An 18,696-nucleotide genomic window follows, 5' to 3' on the forward strand; every position below is an offset into this window, starting at 1 on the left:
AATGCTGGAATTAAATGATGGGAAATGTGATGCGGAGCGCTTGTGTGCACAGAATCTTCAAGAGATGAAGAAAAAAGAGGTAACAGAGTGAGCCGTGGTTTGCCCGGAGGAGCAGATTCTGCAAAGGCCAGAGAAGCGGCTATAGCTGGCTTACTAGCAATATTCAGGATGCCAGAAAGACTGAGGAAATAGATTGTGAACGTGTGTTCTAGATGACAGGGGAGAAGGAGGGCAGTGGGTATTTGAAAACCATGGATCTCTCTTGCAGGACAGAATGCTTTGGAGGAATTTGAGTTGAGGATTGATCTGACCTGATGGATATCTGAGGAGTAAGTACTGTGGGCGACGGGAACACGAAGGAAACCAGTGAGAGCCAGTCCAGTACTGTGGGCCACGGGAACACGAGAGAGACCAGTGAGAGCCAGTCCAGGTAGTAAAAGGCAACTGGGTTCTGGGAATCTTTTAGAGTAGAGCATCATAACTGTACCAGAGCCAAAACTGAGCACTCAAATGGTGTCTGACATTACTAGAAGCTGGAAAACCCTTAACTGAACTTAGCTTGGCCACATTTTATGTGAGATTGTAACAAGCCCTATTTCTAGTCCCTTTATCTCTGGAATCTGGCAAAGACAAGAGAAGAAAGTTTGTTTAAATGATTACAGGCAATGGAGAGTGGGAGGAACAGTCTTCCCCAAGGATGAGCACCAGCTGGCTATCCAATACCCTGATCAGCCCTGAAGACATACATCTGAGGACTACTATAGAGACTGTATTAGGAATATATACATGTAATAACAATAATGAAAAAAGAGCTCCTGAATTTGAAAGAGAGATGATGGGTATATGGGAGGGTTTGGAGAAAAAAAAGGGGAAAGTGAAGCAATTATAATATAACCTCAAAAATAAAAGTAATAAATAAGGTAGATAAAAAGAAAGCTTATTGAATTTTTATTCATCTTTTTATTAAAAGATACCTTTTGTAGTAAAGGAAATTGATGCAATGCCAAGTCTTTGACCACTATTATTTTCACTAACTTAGAAAGAGCCCTTCTGACACATAGGTCAAGGGCAATTGCAAAGTACTATTAGCATTAATAGCACAGGGCCATACCAAGGTCTCTAAGCTCAGAACTAAAGCATACACTCGATTTCACTTTTGAAGAAGCAGATGTAAGCAGTGTGCTTGCTTAGTGCCTTCAAGTTTACTGCTTGCAAACACTGGCTTTTCCGTTCCTTAGTTTTTCAGGACTTATTTATTATTATTATTATTATTATTATTTACCACATAAGCAAGTAGAAACAATCAGAGAAACACTAGAGGTGAACTAAATCAGTAGTCACCTATGAGTTTTACACTCCTTTCTCCTTTCTATCATTCTATTTTGACTCTGTAATACTGAGAACCAGAGTGGTGGCCTCTGGGATGGAGTACTGACTGATGCTCAGTAGCACACAATATTCTGCAGAGTGCACGCTTTTCTTCAATGACTAGAAGTCTAGTGTGAGAAATAAAGGCAGGAGTCAGTGGTGAAGTGCAGTTTTACTTCTTGTAACTTTTTACTAACCAAAAAAATCTTACTGTATAGATTATATAATCTATTTTATTCTTTTCACTTTTGTTCTAAGCCCAAGGCAGACCTATGGGGTACCAATAGTCACTTTCTTAACTTCTGTTATTTTGGTGATAAAAATAGCTATCTCTTTCCTTAGAAATGTAACAAACTGAAGAATTTGGAATTAATGGAAGACAGAAATTGTAGTTGTGCTGTGTGGTAGATGTAGTGTTGATTGCTTTAACTGCCATGACAGCAGAGAATCTTGCCTTCCTTGAGAACATAGCAATTTCTAATGTTGATAATTTTCTAAAGAGAAATGGAAGTGCCTTCTGAAGCATTCATCACATTGAGTGCCTGCTCAATTGACTGCTCACCCCAGAATTATAAGTATGATTAAGACATAGTCGAACTCTCAAGGCATGCACAATTTAGTAGACATGATAGAAGTGTAAATGCAGAATTATTATGCAGGGTTGCAAGAACTGTAATAAAGGTGAGTGAAAAGTGTAGCAGGAGCAGTGAGAAGGACACACATAACTTCATAATCCTGGGACAGGAATAGGAAAGGAAAGCAGAGTTTCCCCAGTGGAGTGGACCCTTGTGATCTGCGATGATTAGACAACTGTTAATTAGAAAAAACACCTGTTTTTGTTAAAGTGAAGAACCATCACAAAAAGTAAACTTTATAATAATTTGTAATCAGGAATATCTCGTTTAAATTGATTCACGCAGCTCTTTGATAATGTCTCTATAACATAAAAATCTACAAATGAATAACATAACTTATAAAACAGACACTTTAAGCCAGTATGCTTGGATAGTTGTCTATGTCTATAATCTAGCTAAATGCTAAAAGCCATTTCTTTTTCTATAGAGTTTTAATAAGAAAAAGAATCTCCCAAGTGAATTAAAACTAGAGATTCCTTTACCCCTTATCATAAAGAAAAATTGCAACAGACTTCAAAGCCCTTATTTCACCACTTCATTCTTTTTTTAATAAATCCATTTTACAATAATAAAGAGATATCAAAACTGACTCCAGTAGGCATGCTTTCTGGGAATCTCCAACACTACACCATGGATTAATAGAGTGAGTTCAATGGCTAATTTTCACCCTTGCCCTTCCTCTCCAGGGTCACAACCTGACATACTGCTAAAGAACTGTGGGAAAGTTTGCACAGTGCCCTGTTCAACTGCTATCTGTTTTGTGACAAGTTGTGATTTCAGTTTATTGAAACTAGTAGTTTGAGTATTAAAGTCACTGAGTGATACTGAAAGGTATTCTTGCTCCTGGAGCAGAGCATAAATCCTGATCCATTCGTGGTGGGCTTTGTCCAGGGTCATTTTACTGCTGACAAGAGGCATGGTTTGCTAGATGTAGTGTGTCACGAAAAATGTGGGGGTGGGGAGGACCTAGTGACCACCTCTTTGTTGTCATGTCTTTGAAAACACAGAGGCTTTTAGTAGCATGGAAAGCAATTCATACCCATGGGGAGAGACCTTTTATTTTGAACCTGTCTTGCATTTATTAAGCACTTTGGTTTAATTTCCTCAGTTGCCACAGTTTGCAATGACTATATTTTAATCTTTTAAAAATATAATCAAGATTGCCATCTGTCCTTTCTGCAAACTTGAATTTCAATCATGACATATAACAATGTCATAGCTGAGTGAATTCCATAGGGTCACTAGAACAAAAAGCAACGTGTGTTGAGATTTCTTCCAATCTTTTTCTTACCAATGGAAATAGAGCTTTGATCGTACACTTTCTCATCAACTGGCCTAACATATTTTAAGCCTCAGATTGGTAGAATTGCATTAACTGACGCTCTTTAGTAGGTCCCCACTGGGTTTTAGTCTCTAAGTTATGAAGCAGGCATGTTTCATTGTGGCAAGGAAATTGACACTCTAGAGTCACGCTGTCAATCTATTAGAACTAATACACTTTTCATTCCTACTGATAATTTTATAATGCTCCTTTTCCTATTCTGAAAGAAAATAAAATGTAGAAGCTTAACCATCATCAAAGAGGAATAAATCGAATTTTTAACAATAAAATCATACCTAGAATTACTCAATAAATATTTTTGAATGTCTACTAGAACATATGACCAAGGAAGAGGAAGTTCTTTGTCATCTTAAAAACTATATAAGGAACTGGGCAAGGAGGGTAAACATTGAATATAAACAGCAGGATTACGATGTGCTGAAGAGTGACCCAGGTAATGGAAACAGAAAAACACAGACTGTCGTGTTAGAAGAGGACACAGTTTATAGGTTGAACTCAGTGGCTGCAGTACGACTCTGAAATGAGGTTTGGGTGAAGAATTCAAGAAGTGGATATGGGAGGAAAGAAGTCTGGAAAGTAGAAGTGGCTGGAATCAGAGCTCAGTTCTCTGGCATGGTTAATACAAGATGTCCAAGAAGTAAGGATAGCAACCATGAAGCACTTGAACATCACCAGACTTCAGGGTGCATTTATGTAAATGGCGGCCATTGCAAAGCTTGATTAAATTGTGTGTTTCAAGATGTAACCTAAACAGACATGATGTAAGATATAACACAATCTCTGTCATCTAATGTTTCCTAATCCTTTGTGGCACATTTAACATTTTCAGCTCCAAGCTACCGAACATCAAAAGGAGTCCCCCCAATAGGTTTCAAATAAAATTTCCCAAAAATGGCATGAACACTCAAGGGACAATATAACCCTTTTATCATTTGAAAATAATGGTTCTTTAGAAACATTTCTTATATATTTTGCCATGGGAACTGTTCAAAATTATTGAAGATTTCAAAAGTGTTTACAGTATGACATAATCATTAAAATTACCATTTTAGAAATATAGAAAGAGACCATGAGAGGTTAGTAATTCAATGTTAGTGACAATGATAATCCTCTGTGATATAAACATGAGAGTGACTGAACATTAATATAGACTTTAGAAATGTGGATTGTGTACTTACGGGAGAAATAGTGTAACACTAAGGAACATGTTAGCATTATTATAGAGATAGCTTGACTTCGTACGTCTCTGAAATCATATTGGGGATTTCAATAAATTCCTGAGCTACACACTTCAAACAAAACTAAGACCATTGGACACCTACATTACGCTGCTTTAACTTTTTTTCTCTTCCCTGCAATCTAGAACTAGATGCAGAAGAATATCTTAAGTCTTGATGTGACAGATGTAATACTGAGTCTTAAATTGAAGCATTTGATAGATTCCGGAAGTTGGAGTTTATAATCAAAGAACGACAAGGGAAGCAACAACTAAGATGTGGGCACAGAGAACAGGAAGACCATGGCTCTAGAAAGGGAGAAAAGCTCACAGAAAGGTTTGCATGAGCACTGACAAGCTTATATTACATAGAAAAACATTCATTCTAGTTCATTTTGTTATAACATTATATCCACAATGTTTATTTTACAAGCATAGATTCAAAAATATTATTTTATCTATAACAAGCATAAAATACATGAAACTCTTTGTGGCAACCTTCCTAGATATTTCAGAACCTCTAGTAAGTAGACTCTCCTGCAGAAAAGCGTTTCAGACTAGCTTCCAAAAGTAAATTAATTAGTGAGAGAGACTTTTATAATGCAGGAAACCCTTCTGGATTAAAAAATTTAGTATAGTATTAGGAGTTTATAGAAATTCTCTCGATCAAGGGAAACACAAACAGAAATTACCACTGTCAAGTTGCTGCTGTTAGATTGATAGTTTCCATTGTTTCTACTTAATATCTCATTTGGGATTTTGTTCAACTTGTTACTACAACCTTAGAATCTGATGGTTTTTGAAAGATAACTTAAGGAAAAGTTCCAGAACTCATTCAGGTAACCAGGGGGTCATTCTTACTTGGCCTCAATAGCTCCAATTATAGGGATTTTTTTTCTCACTGGAATTTCTGATTCATTTTGGAATTGTAATTTTTAGAAAGTGTTTATTTATATTAAGAATAAAACTATATCTGGGTTCGAGAGATGGCTCTGGTCTGAGAAATGGTTCAGAGGTTGAGAACACTTGGCTGCTCTTCCAGGATTCTAAATTCAATCCCCAACATCCACATGGTGGCTCACAACCATCGTAATGAAATCTGGTGCCCTCTTCTGACCTGCAGGCAGAACACTGCTTACATAATAAACAAATAAATCTTTTTAAAAAACAAAAATTAATATATCTATCAGTCAAATTTAATTTTCCTTCCGTAGAAATTTTAAAATCTCATTAAAACGGTAGGTATAAAACCAGGGTACAGCCTCTGTCAGGCCATATGTGCTAAAGAAGCACAGCTGGACCTGTGTGGAACAGCGGAGATCGCGGCTCGCTGGCTGAGCACAAATTCTGCACATCGCAGGCTCTCTTCCTGTACTACACTGAGGCCTAGAAGCCCACAATGATATTTCCAGACTCTCCTAGGGTGGTAGGGGTGTGTGTGTGTGTGTGTGTGTGTGTGTATGTATGTGTGTGTGTGTGTGTGTGTGTGTGTGTGTGTGTGTGTGATTTATGCTGTGTGAATCAGGTGTAGACGCCTAAGATTTGCTACCAGAATTTGGCTAACTATGAGCATGTTGAGTTCATTTTGACGTTGAAGACAGCAGGGATGAGCTGTAAAAGTTATCAGTTTCTTAAGTTGCTAGTGTGGTAGGAGAAACCACTTCTTACTTTTCCATAGACATTAATGCTAATCTCTGCAGAGTGAGAACAGTCTGTTCTTAGTCCCTTCCGCCAACGAAGATTCTCTAACTCACTTAATGCTCTAAATTAAATCACTTTCTGATTAAGTGGTATGTATATATTATAAATTCCTATTTTATTTTTATGGGTTTCCTGCACGTGGGACTGTGTTTGCCTTAGTGTCTGTGTTTCTTGTGCCGTTTCTTTGTTATTGTTGTTTTTTTTCCTGTTCGTTTTACCCTACTTAGGTTTGTATTTTAGCTATTATATTACTATTATTACTACTATTATTATAGGTCCCTGCTTGTTTTCTAATGAGAGAGAGAAAGAGAGAGAGAGGTAGAAGTCGGAGTAGGGCAACCATAATAAGAATATATTTTATGAAAAAGTAAGTTTTAAATAAAAAATCAGTTTGCTAGAAGGACCAAGTCTCTTTGGACATGAATCTTGGCCACCACTTTCCTTGCCACTTACCTTCCCTGGGATAGAGCTTCAAACTGTACAACAATGAGACACAGCCCTTCGGTGTCTCCCTTCTGTAGCATAGTGAACAAGTCGTCTTAAAATATGGATCTAGATCTATGTGACTGCTCTTCTGTTTATGAGCGCGTGCACGTGCACGTGTGTGTGTGTGTGAATCTGTGTATGGGGGCGGGTGTTGGAGTATGTGGGTGGGTTGTGTGGGGGTATGGGTGGGGGTATGAGCATGTGTGTGTGTGTGTGTGTGTGAGATAGGCTGTGTATGTGTGTGGTTATGTGGGTGTTTGAGGGTGTGTGTGTGTGAGATAGGCTGTGTATGTGTGTGGTTATGTGGGTGTTTGAGGGTGTGTGTGTGTGAGATAGGCTGTGTATGTGTGTGGGTATGTGGGTGTTTGAGGGTGTGTGTGTGTGTGTGTGTGTGTGTGTGTGTGTGTGTGAGAGAGAGAGAGAGAGAGAGAGAGAGAGAGAGAGAGAGAGAGAGAGAGAGAAATAGGCTGTGTATGTGTGTGGGTATGTGGGTGTTTGAGGGTGTGTGTGTTAGCTAATCTTTTAGTCTTTCTACTCTTCAGTTTCCTAAATTATAAAAACTGGGATAACAATAGTTTTTAATCATGTTATTGTGAGGATCATTCGGATAATCCTTGTGTCAAATCCAAAGTCATATCTTACATGACAGAGGCTCGAAATGGTTAGTTATTATTGATATCAGTGTCATTATCTTGAATCTATCTTCAGCTGACATCATTATAAATCCCAAGATTAAAACATATTTCAGTTGAGATGCATTCCATTTAGTCTATCAATGTTCTTGATGAATAACTTGGGCAATAAGGTCTAATTCTCAACATTTGATTTTCATCTGTGACAACAAGGCTAAAGTATGTATAATTCACTTTCATAACACTTAAACTCATCCCTAAGCATAAAGTACTTTCTATATTTTCCACCGTTGAAGCAAAACATCCCTTTTAACCCATGTAAGGCCTTAGATTTATATTTTTGATATTTATTTTACTGAGTAAACTCTATTACCTCAGTCTGTAAACACATACATACACACATACAGAGAGAGACATATAAAATATCTGTTAGTTTTGCATGCATATCTTAGTCTCATATAAATGAATCAACTTATTTTCTTGGCAAATTTGATAAGCAAGCAGTCAATTATGTTGTCAAAGCTATTGGTAAATCAACAGTGTGGACCGACAGACAGAGCATGGATCCCTTATTAGGTGTTGACATCGATTCTTAAATCACTCTTGGGCTTGACTGCTCAGTGGTCTAGGATTCCACCTAGAGGATCATACAGCTCACGTAGTTTTATAGTAAATGGTTCTCTCTTCCACCTCAGAAACCTACATAAAATCAGATCTTCTTGGCAGTATTTCTTAGATCCATTGTTCTAAGAAGTGACTGTCTTATTTATACAACTATATCTTAGTCTAACAAAATATAGTTTCTTTAAAATGATTACAGCACCTTGAATGCCTTCAGCACAGAGGGAACCCCGAGACTGGTTGTATCACCATATCAGCAGCCCTCTTGTCCTTTACTTAAAGGATCATTTTCTAATCTTAGATCAACAGAACCTGTTAATTATTTTATAATATTTCTCTTCCCTCATTTCCTATTGATGGGAGGCACATTGTCAGCCCATAGTCCTTCACCTCTAGAGCATATCAAACCCAATTATTAGTCTCGTTGTCATCCTCCCTATTCTTCCAGAGCAGAATCTTCCAACCATGTGACCTGCATATGAACCACACACTGTAATTCCACTTGAAACACTGGTTCAGACTCAAACAAGACCGGCATTTGTGCTAAATTATGACTTTCATTTATGTTTTAATATATGTTTAATAAGAATGGCTTGGTATTAAAAGAAAGTACCTTTCGACTTCTGCAATTATGATATGGTTTTTCAATGCAATTACTAAGAGGAAGAAAGTTTCCTATCTAGGTCAGACACTGGGATGTGATGAAGGAGAAGCTGTCGATCCTTTGTGATGCTTCTTGTTGCTTGGTCTCATTCCCAGCAAAGATTTGAAGAACATCAATGTATTTATCAAGTGTGAGTTTGTAGTAAAAATGTTTTCTAAACAAGATATATTATCATGACAAAATTGCCAAGATTTGATGCTTTATGAATTTGGATAAAATGGTTTATCAAAGTATACTGCTAAAAAATCTTCTGTAATATACTAGAAAACAAATGGGGATATTGACATGGAAATAAAACACACTCTGGAAAAAGTTTAATTTGTGTTAATATTTATTTATTTAAAATAACACAATTTTAAGGTAGTAAATAGTGGGAGTTTCTTAAGGTAGCTCCTTTAGCTGTAAATTATTTCACTCTAGTCTTTTATCCAGGCCATTCAGTGGAATGATGCCCATTTTAAAGGCTGCATATTTTCTCTTCTGCCGTCATAGATTTTAACTAATGATCATAAAATGTAAGACTAAGCTTGCTGGATACTCTCAGTATTATTACATATGATAATAGCAACTACAGGTACACACTGCTACAGTTCAGACTGCTACCACACCACAGAAGAAAACTTAGCCATGCCTTTCAACAGGACAACAAGATTTTGAAATGCATTTGATGCAGTAACTACATACATTTTGTACAATGTGCTAAAAGAACCCGCAAATTATTTTGTGAAGACAGTACAGTATTTAATGATGATCTATATGGAATATAGATATAAATATAGATGCTTGCTGCTATTTCTCTCACTTCCTGTGATAGTTTCCAGGAACGGATTGCTTTCTTCTCTACAACTGCCTTTTCATTTTCTTTTTTTAAAATAGACCCATAATGTTCAGGGGAAATATCAAGAATAATAAATCCCCAATCTCTGTATAAAATATACCTTCATGACATGACACACTCAAGCTGGAAATCACAGGAACCAATAAAAATGCAGGCAGCCTACTGATAATGAGGTCAGAAATACAAATAAATTTACTTTTAATGAAGACTGGAAGCACAGTAATCAAAGTGTTAAAATTCATTTCATGCATATCTTATTTGCTTCTTAGCTGATATTTACCACGCAATTCTGTGAGAAAGTAGAGGCCTAAGATGCTCCAGATAAATGGCTCAATTAATTGTACAGAGGTAGACCTCTTTGAGCCAAGCCAGAGCTGTGAGCTCTTTATTAAAAGCACTATTCTGTAGCCCTAACCTTGTTCCTTGACTCCTCTCTGGTTTCCAATTTAAACAAGTCCCCATGCGGCCTGCTCTAAAGGGCTTTGTCTCCCTGTCATTGTTATGAGCGCTGAGGCATCCTGGAAGTGTGAAATCAGACCTCATGAGTTGAACGGTTCCCCAGGGAACGCAGGACTGCGCAGAAGGTCAAAGTCATGGGCCGGACCGTCTAAAAGTGTCTGATCGCCGGTGTGTGACACAGCAAGTTGGGGGTGGGGGCTAGACTGAAGAGGACTGAAATTGAACACATCTTAATTAAAGCCCATAGACAGCAAAACAAAATGTTTTCTAGGCAGCCTGTCAAATGGGGCTTAAATTTAGCTCCGCTAATGAATCTGAGCTGCTCACTGTTATTTTGTAAGATAATAAGATTCTCGTCACAGAAGCTGATAAAAAAAAGCAAAACAAAACAAAACTGTAGCATGTCTTTTTCTGCTGTTTTGTTACTTAAATATTTTTAAACAATGACGACAGTTTTCCCAAAGGACAACATGGAAAAAGTCTATGCAAATGAAGGGGGACCAAACATTTCTCTTTAATAACTAGTGGCCTTCTAGACTACTGGGTCGACATGCTTTATTCATATCTTACTTCGGAGGGAAATAGACATTTTGTGGGACAATTTCAGTGACTATTAATCATAAATCCCTCTTCTCTTCTCCCCTTCTCTTCCTATAGGACATGGGACATTCATTTGCAAAGCCAGTTCGCCTGGGATAGGACTTTTTAACACGGGACAAGGCAGCATATCTTTGGAAGGTCTAGCAGCTCTTCCCTGTCAGCGTTTCTGAGAGGCTGGTCTCCCTGGACAGGGCAGGACCTCCTTCTCAGGGGGAAAGCAACAAAGAAACAAAAAACTCCACAGCCCTGGAGAAAAGAGAATGAGGGGCTGAGGATGACTCAAAAACTGGAGGAAAGTGGGAGGGGGGGCCCTAGGAGGAGAGAACACTCTTCTTTCTTTCACAACTTGAAAGAACCCGTCTCCCAGGTTTAAATACTCTGCTGAGAAAGTCTCACTCAATACAGAAGACTTGAAATGTTCTGTTACACGCCAAAATTAGGCCCTACTTAAGGACAAAGAATAGTCAGGAGCAAGAAAAAGACAAAACCTGCACCCCTCCCCCACACTCACACACGCGCCCTGATTGGTTTTTCTGGTCTCACAATCTGGCCAGTTTTAGGGAGCATGTGATTTCATGTTGGAAAGAATTTCCTCCAGTGAACACGACCAAGCCTCTAGCCTTTGCTTTGACTGTACAGGGAAGCAGCAGCCTCTTACTGGGTAATGAAGGGGAGTGAGCGGTACTTAAAAGGATTTTTCACTTACTCAAACTTTTTCACGTAGAATTTAGTACGCCAAGGCTCCAAACCGCAGCGCCACTTTCTCAGGCTGTGAAAGGCTGTCCACAATTTGCCTGAAATTTCAGTCCACTCTTGTGCTGTGCTCAATGTGCTCATATGTGTGAGAGTTGTAAATGGAGGCCTTAACCACCAGAGTTAATCTCTTTTAAAAATCTGTATTAACCTTAATGATTTGAAGTGCACTGTCCAACACTGGGCTATTGAGACTGAAGAAAAAACCACCCTTGACTATCAATAGTTTATTAGGGGCTTAGCTGAAGTGACCTACTGTAGTAGTGTTCAGCTGAACAAGGCTATAGGCTTTTTGTGGGAAGGAAAAGAATTGAGGGTTTCATTAAAAAGTAATTTGTGCTTTACACTCACTCATTCAAAGAGAGTCTCAATTGCTCTTTATTCTCACAGAGTTAATACAGTATTACAATGTTTCCCAATGAATGTGTTGTAACAAAAGAAAAATTTTACATTTTGAAAGGAAAAAATTCTTTGTGACCGCAGTAAGATTGATGGCGACTTAAAGATTTTTTTCTCCTGTGCTCATTAATGTTGGAATATTAATTAAAAATTGTGTTTAAGTGACTTATGTTATAATGATCAAAAACATCTTAAAATATATGAAAGTTGGTCAGGTATGAGTTTGTCTTGTCAGAGTTCTGTAGGAAAGAAGTTATTCTGAAGCCAAATATCATCTAACTAGAGCTTCATTTGTCCCAGTTCAGAAAGTATGTCTGGCTTAGCAACGAGAAAATTAGTCATGATTTTAAAATTGCCTTTCCCCAGCCACAAGCTTCCAGATGAGTGATTCTCAACCTGTGGATCACTACCTTTTTGGCAGACTTCTATCTCCAAAAATATTCACATTACAATTCATAACAGTGCAAAAATATACTTAAGAAGTAGCAACAAGAGTAATGTTATGGTTGGGATCGCCATAGCAATGTAACTGTGTTAAAGGGTCTCCACATTAGGAAAGGTGGGAACCACAGCTCTGGGAGTGTGTGTAACTGCAGACTTGAAGACAGAACGACCCACTCAGTCCCTCGTCTTTCTACTTTGGTTTCTCTTTGGGCAGAGCTTCACTGTCATTAACCATTAAGACAGACGCCAACTTTTCAAAGTTCTGTGAAGATGAATCCAAGGAAAGCACATGAAGAGCTTGTTTGTGCCCTAAATTGTTTATATTTTCATAAGCAATATTACTTTTTAAATTAATAGTATATTTAGACATTTCTGACTTAAACACATGGCCTGTAATTTTTGCCACCATCACAAATGTCATAAAAACCACAGAAGGTCCAAGGGTGAGCAAGGTCAAAGACAGAATTATCCACTTGGCCCTGAATAGTTCAACATCTCTCTTGTTCAGTCCCGAGCCCATTAGATTATAAGGTCAGCATGGCATGAGGAATCATTAGATTTATATCCATAAAACTGAAGGGGAAAATTGAGATTCAGTTATTCAGGATTCCCCAAATTAATGTTCACTTTATCAAATAAAAATTATATCTCATTGAATCTCCACCAGAAAGGCTATTGTTATTCACGCTGATTTACATAGAGCCATTAGGAAAGAAATATCTCTATTTTTTCCAACTTTGAAAGAACATGTACTTTAACTTCCATAGTGGCACACAGGCCAAGTAGGTTAACCTTGTTTGCATATTCATGAAGTTTTAAAGTCGATGACAGCTTCTTGCTGAAAGGAGACAAACTTCTACAGCTGCATTCAGCCTGAATAATGGCAGGTAGCTAAGCGTTTGAAATAACAGGTATGTGAATTTTTCTGTAAGAAATTATTGTGCCCAGGTTGAGTCACTGATAACTATATGAGAACCAAGTTCTTAAGAAAGAAAATGCATAAACTCACCATTCACAGGTTTTTTTTTTAAACCACCAAATGCTAAGGAATCACATCCTCAAAGATTACAGCTACCCCTAGCCCCACTATTCTCAAGTATCCACATATACTTTTAAAATGCCAATGTCTTCAGTTACAAATAAGCTAAAAATTATCTTTTACAAGAAATTATAAATCCCTAACATTTTTGTATCTGTTACATATTATACTCACTTTGCTGATATACAAATATGAAAATTTTAAATATTGCTATTTTGGAGCAAACATCTGCTATTTGATTTTGAAGAGAATTATCTTTTAATCTGTTTTCAGTTCTGCTGCATGAATTAAAGAAGAATACAGTGATTTGCTGACCACTGAATGGTAAGAAAAGGATAGTAGTTTATTCAAGTATGTCTGCAACTTTATCAGGGCAATCTTGCTTAACATTTAGAATAATATGTTTGTTTCCACAAATAATAAGAAAATTTTCCCAGCACAGTGATTTCCAGGAAACTGGCAAGTCAGCCCTAGCATGCCAACCAATTTTAGATAGACAATTCAACATGTGGGCATGACCATCTTTCAGATCTCTATGGAATTAAATGATAAATAAATGGTCATGGCTCCAAACAAAATAATTAATTAGCTCTGTAGCTTGATGATATAAACATCATTATCTCACTTTTAATATGTTGAATAAACAGCAATACTAAAACTATGGACTCATTTGCTGTGTTTACATTTCTGTGTTCTGGGTAAAAAGTAATGTTATACCTAGCACATACATACATGATAGGGGAATTTCACCAGCTCCTACCTGTGACATCGGCAGCCATCAAACCTTCAGCTCTGATGACTTTCACCTGGAGAAATCCCACGTCTTTTATGTTGTTAAATATCCTCAGTGGGCTCTGGAAAACCCAAACATGGCATTAGGGAAAGAAACCTAAGGAAGCCTCAAAAATATGCTTAGAAAACACTACATTTTCTCAGAATACTTTCTTAGAGGGTCAAAGGGTCATTTGTGCTTTTCCAATACCGATTATACTTCTTCTATCAGGAGTAAATAGAAACGCATGTGCGCGTGAGCATATCCACACACATGTACACACATACGTAACTACTAATCAGTGATTTTCTGGGGTCAAAATAACAGTTACTGATGATTAGCCACACTCGGTAGATGGTGAGCAATGGGCTGCAAAGCAGCTGTCCCCATGGCTTCTCTCAGTGTCTTCTCCTAAAAAACCTCACAAATATTTCATTGGTAAATATGATAGTTTGCAGATGATAATGAATAATATTAACTCTTGCATGATTGCTTACATAACAGTCCTCAGACAGGGTAAGTTATTGAGAAAGTCAACATTAACAAATTATTTTTTCTACCATTTTGTTCGTAGTGCTTAGATAAGGTGTACATTATCTAAAGACTTAGCTAATAGTTCACTCAAAGACTTATATAACTTTGTAAAAACTTTAAGGGATACAATTTTCAAAAGCAAATTAGATTGATAAAATAAATCCAAAGGCAGTGAGAAAATTGTCTTAAGCTTATATTTGTATTTGCTATAACGTATAGAATTGTGGAGTTTTGATGATAATAATAAAAATAAAATAAAAACTTGATTGTGATGCCTTACTAAGCATAGTCTTGAAATAACTAAAGGAGGAAGGCCAACAGAATTAATGGTCAGTGCTTCTACTGAATAAATCAAAGATACTTAATTTCTTACCATCTTTAAAATGTTTCATGACAAGGTAGTTTAATAAATTTCTGCATAAAATGTTATCTATCAAAAGTTGCTACAATAAAAGCAATCCCATTAGTGTATGACTGGTGTGAGGGTACACACAAGCCAACACTTCTACAATGCGAACTTATCAGTCCTGATAGCTAGTCACTATTTACACTGAAGCTATGACCTTGGCACCGTGAAAAGAAATACAGATAAATGTGTAATCTCATAGCATGACTTAGTAAAAACAGTGTTCGGTACAGAAGATTAGCTCTTAATCTCTAGACACAAACAACTATTTATCACCAAAAATTTATCTGAAAGGCCCATTTGACTGGATTTAGCAAAAATGCACAGTTACTCTTTTGAAATTCCTACAAATCAGAGGTTTAACAATAGAGCAGGGCTGTGGTTCTGAGGCTTCTCAGCGCTCACTCAATATACAAAACAGCTAGGAATTCCCCCCAGTGATGGGGAGCAGTTTCGTCAAAAGGCTCCAGTACTTATTTTCTTCATGAACAATTGAAAACAGATTCATGGTGACCGAAGCAAATATTAGGAGTCAGAATCATTCACTCCGGAAGCTGGCCGAACAGCCACATTCGTACTGCCACTGGGACTTCAGTTTCGGGGACCCTGCTCTGCTTCTGGAAGGGTGATTATAGTTTGAAGGGTTCCTTCTCCAAGGCACCTGACATCTGACAGTTTATTGCAAATTTCTACTGTTTAGGCCAGTGACATACAAATTATAATAAGAACTCAAAGAAAAAGCAAATAAATACCAGTCTAAAACTGTAATTTTATGAAAAGCTTTATCAAGGGATGTTCCTGTGTTGTTATTTATGGTTATTTTAGAAGGCCTCAAAACCTGGATGGCTTTTGAAGCCAGACATTTCCATAGCAGAGGAATCCATGATTCACTGTGAGTCCTTTCAGCCCTCGATAGATGGGAAGAGATTGAAATGCTCTGGAGAGGAGGCCTCTTTATTTTTTTAATGAAAGGCTGTATAATATATTTTCTCTATGGCTGCAGCAGCTGTCAGAGAAAGCACCGTGGTTCAGCTCTATTACTGGATAGGCAATACCCCATCCTATGGTACAGAGATGCTCGGAGGGGCCAGAGCTGATTGACAGCTTGTCATCGTGACGTCTTATTCCATCTCTGTTATGGAGAAAATTAATGTCACACCACCCGCCTTATGACTTGCTGTCATCTTAGAACTGCTCACCTTTTATCAATGCTCTAAATAACATTTCAAGCCCATCGTCTCACGGTGGACAATCCGGTCAAGGGACATTAAATCAGATGACTGTGAAATGTCATAATAAAAATGGAATGCTAACAACTTCTTCTCTAAACTAGCTCCTCTGGTTTTTAAACTGTGACAAGGAGGAGCAGGGGTTCAGCAAACCCGTTCTGAAAAGGTCAAATAGCAGCTCTTGGACTACTACCCATTACTACCCGTCCCTACTGACCTTCCCTCTGCCTCCCCCCAAGAAGAAAAGAACAGGGAAATGGAATTAGCCACCTTTTCAGAAAGTGGTGATCAAACAGTGGTTCACTCAAGAATGTCTGTTTAATTTGTGGAATTTCATTGCTGAACAATGAAATTCTCTAGGGCTGCTTCATATCAGAGTGAGGCAATTCATTCCTTCGCCCACCCTGACCAGCACCACACCTAAACCAAATCAAATTCTTAAGTTTAACTTCCACTTTAAACACACACACACACACACACACACACACACACACACACACACTGTGTGCATTTTAAAAGGAAAACACAGTAATAATCTGATGACCAGCGATCTTCTTTACATGTTTCATCAAAACAAGTTACATATTAGACATTACAGAAAATTCATTTACTTCATGATACACACAGTGTAAAATACATTAAGGCCTCGACATTTGTCTTTGTCCTTCTACTGTTGTGAGTTAACACAAATATAGCATGTCCCCAGTTCTGCATTACTGCTTCTCAGCGAGTGTGTCTAGGGAGGGAGAATGACAGCAGGGCTTCAAACTTGGGGTTACAGAAAAGCACATTTCAACATGATTCACCTTTCAATGCATTGGGCAGAATACAGCCTGAGAAGTAGCTGAGATGCCAAACATAACATTTTACATTTAAGTGAAATAACTGGCATTTTGGAAAAGATGGAAAACAAAGTATTCATATTCTAAATGGAACTAGCTGACTAAAGAAACTATTCAACAGCAGCCAAAAAAAAAATCAATCAATAATAGCTGGATTACTTCTAATTATGTGGACAGTAGTATCATCTTCATACATAGGATAATATTAAAATGGTGATCTAGTAACTACAGAATGTTAATGCCCAGATGAATTTTCAAGTTAATATACCAATTAATTCCTTTCTGGTAGTTTTAATGCAGAAAGATCATTTCCAGTAACTAGAGAATATAATTTTAGTGAAGTAGCAAAATGTGAAATAATTTTCATAATCGTAATTATATATTAGAAGATACTACACAATAACTTGGGCTCTTGGGTGGTTTTAGCCTTGCTAAGTCACCTCTATTAAACTGTTTATGATAATACTATTGGTGGATGAGTTGTACAAGCATTAGCAGACAGCTGATTCAGTGCAGATAGTGAGAATAAATTTGCTGAGGCGCACATTCTGGTAATCTGTTTGAAGAATACTGTAGAGCATTCATACGGGCACTTCATGTCAGCTGCACAACCTGATAAGGTGCGTCTTTATTAAATTCAGTTACTGAAAGGGTGTCCGTCAGCAAATAGGAATGGTTTTTAAAAAGCCATTCTTTGTTGGTCGGAGCTCGGTTTCATGGCTGAGTGTCTACAGGAGACGACTAAACACCTGGCAGCACTGTACAATACAAGCTTTGTGATTTGAAGTGGGAAAGCCTTCCCCTAGTTTCATCAGTACCAAGGCCGTTACTTTTCCAAGCCGCCATCCAGAGACAAAGGTAGAGCAAGAGCTCCCCTCTCTGTTGATTCAAGAGAACTACAAGATGCGAAATGCACCCTGAAAGTTGCTGGGAAACGGGAAGATTCGACATTTAAAGGACATAAAATTTGAAGATGGTGACTTTATTGGCACTCCATCCCACACCAAACCCCACACTCGGGCAGAATGACTGCCTTTCACTTTCATACTGACATGAGACTTTTCCGAGCTGTAAACATCGCTTTGGATGTTCTCTAGCTCCCAGCTTCTTAGGATGCTAATAACATTATTTTAGATTTAGTTCCTTTATGGAAAATTTCTCTATATGATAAAAATCACAAGGCAGAACCTTAGAATACAGAATGTGCTCTGAAATGCATCCTGCAGATGATCAAACTATAGACATCAGTGGGGGCTGCATGGCAGCTCCCAGGACCTACACTCTGCTCCTCAAAACCTCCTCTGAAAGCCACTTGTCTTTCTGGGAACACTGTGCACAACCTCATCTGGTGACAGGTGGGTCAGGAAGGAAGCTCATTACATACGTACATATCTCTTTAAGATCTCTCCCCGCTCCTTCTTGTCCTCCAGGGAGTGGACAGAGAGGTCGGAGATACTGACTGTGGCCGAGGCTGTCAGAGTGACAAGCAGAACCAGGTGGCCCTCACCCTCTTCCAGCTGTAACTCCAGCTTGTGGGTTTGCTCCCTACTGAGAGACGACAGGTCAACCTGGCACCTAGAAACAAATGTTTTGAATTAGCAAACGGCATTCTCACCACATCAAACAGATAGGGGTTTGTTGGAGACCTGTGAACGTTAAAGAAATAGAAAACCATCTGGGACAGTGTGAGATCAACTGCTCTCTTCACAAAACTCA

General features: G+C 38.0%; 1 protein-coding gene across 5 annotated transcripts in view; it reads right to left on the reverse strand.

Annotated features, from left to right (window-relative positions):
* Mctp1 (multiple C2 and transmembrane domain containing 1) overlaps positions 1–18,696 on the reverse strand; it is a 569,227-nt gene that overhangs the window by 161,472 nt on the left and 389,059 nt on the right. For all 5 annotated transcript variants that reach the window (XM_075976418.1, XM_075976419.1, XM_075976420.1 and 2 more), the window contains 2 exons: positions 18,369–18,555; positions 13,958–14,051 (listed from right to left, as the gene is read on the reverse strand). In XM_075976418.1, the coding sequence (XP_075832533.1) occupies positions 13,958–14,051; positions 18,369–18,555 (281 nt within the window). The remainder of the gene's footprint in view (positions 1–13,957; positions 14,052–18,368; positions 18,556–18,696) is intronic.

This window comes from Microtus pennsylvanicus, chromosome 6 (genome assembly GCF_037038515.1).
Source record: "Microtus pennsylvanicus isolate mMicPen1 chromosome 6, mMicPen1.hap1, whole genome shotgun sequence".
NCBI classification, from domain to species: Eukaryota; Metazoa; Chordata; class Mammalia; order Rodentia; family Cricetidae; genus Microtus; species Microtus pennsylvanicus.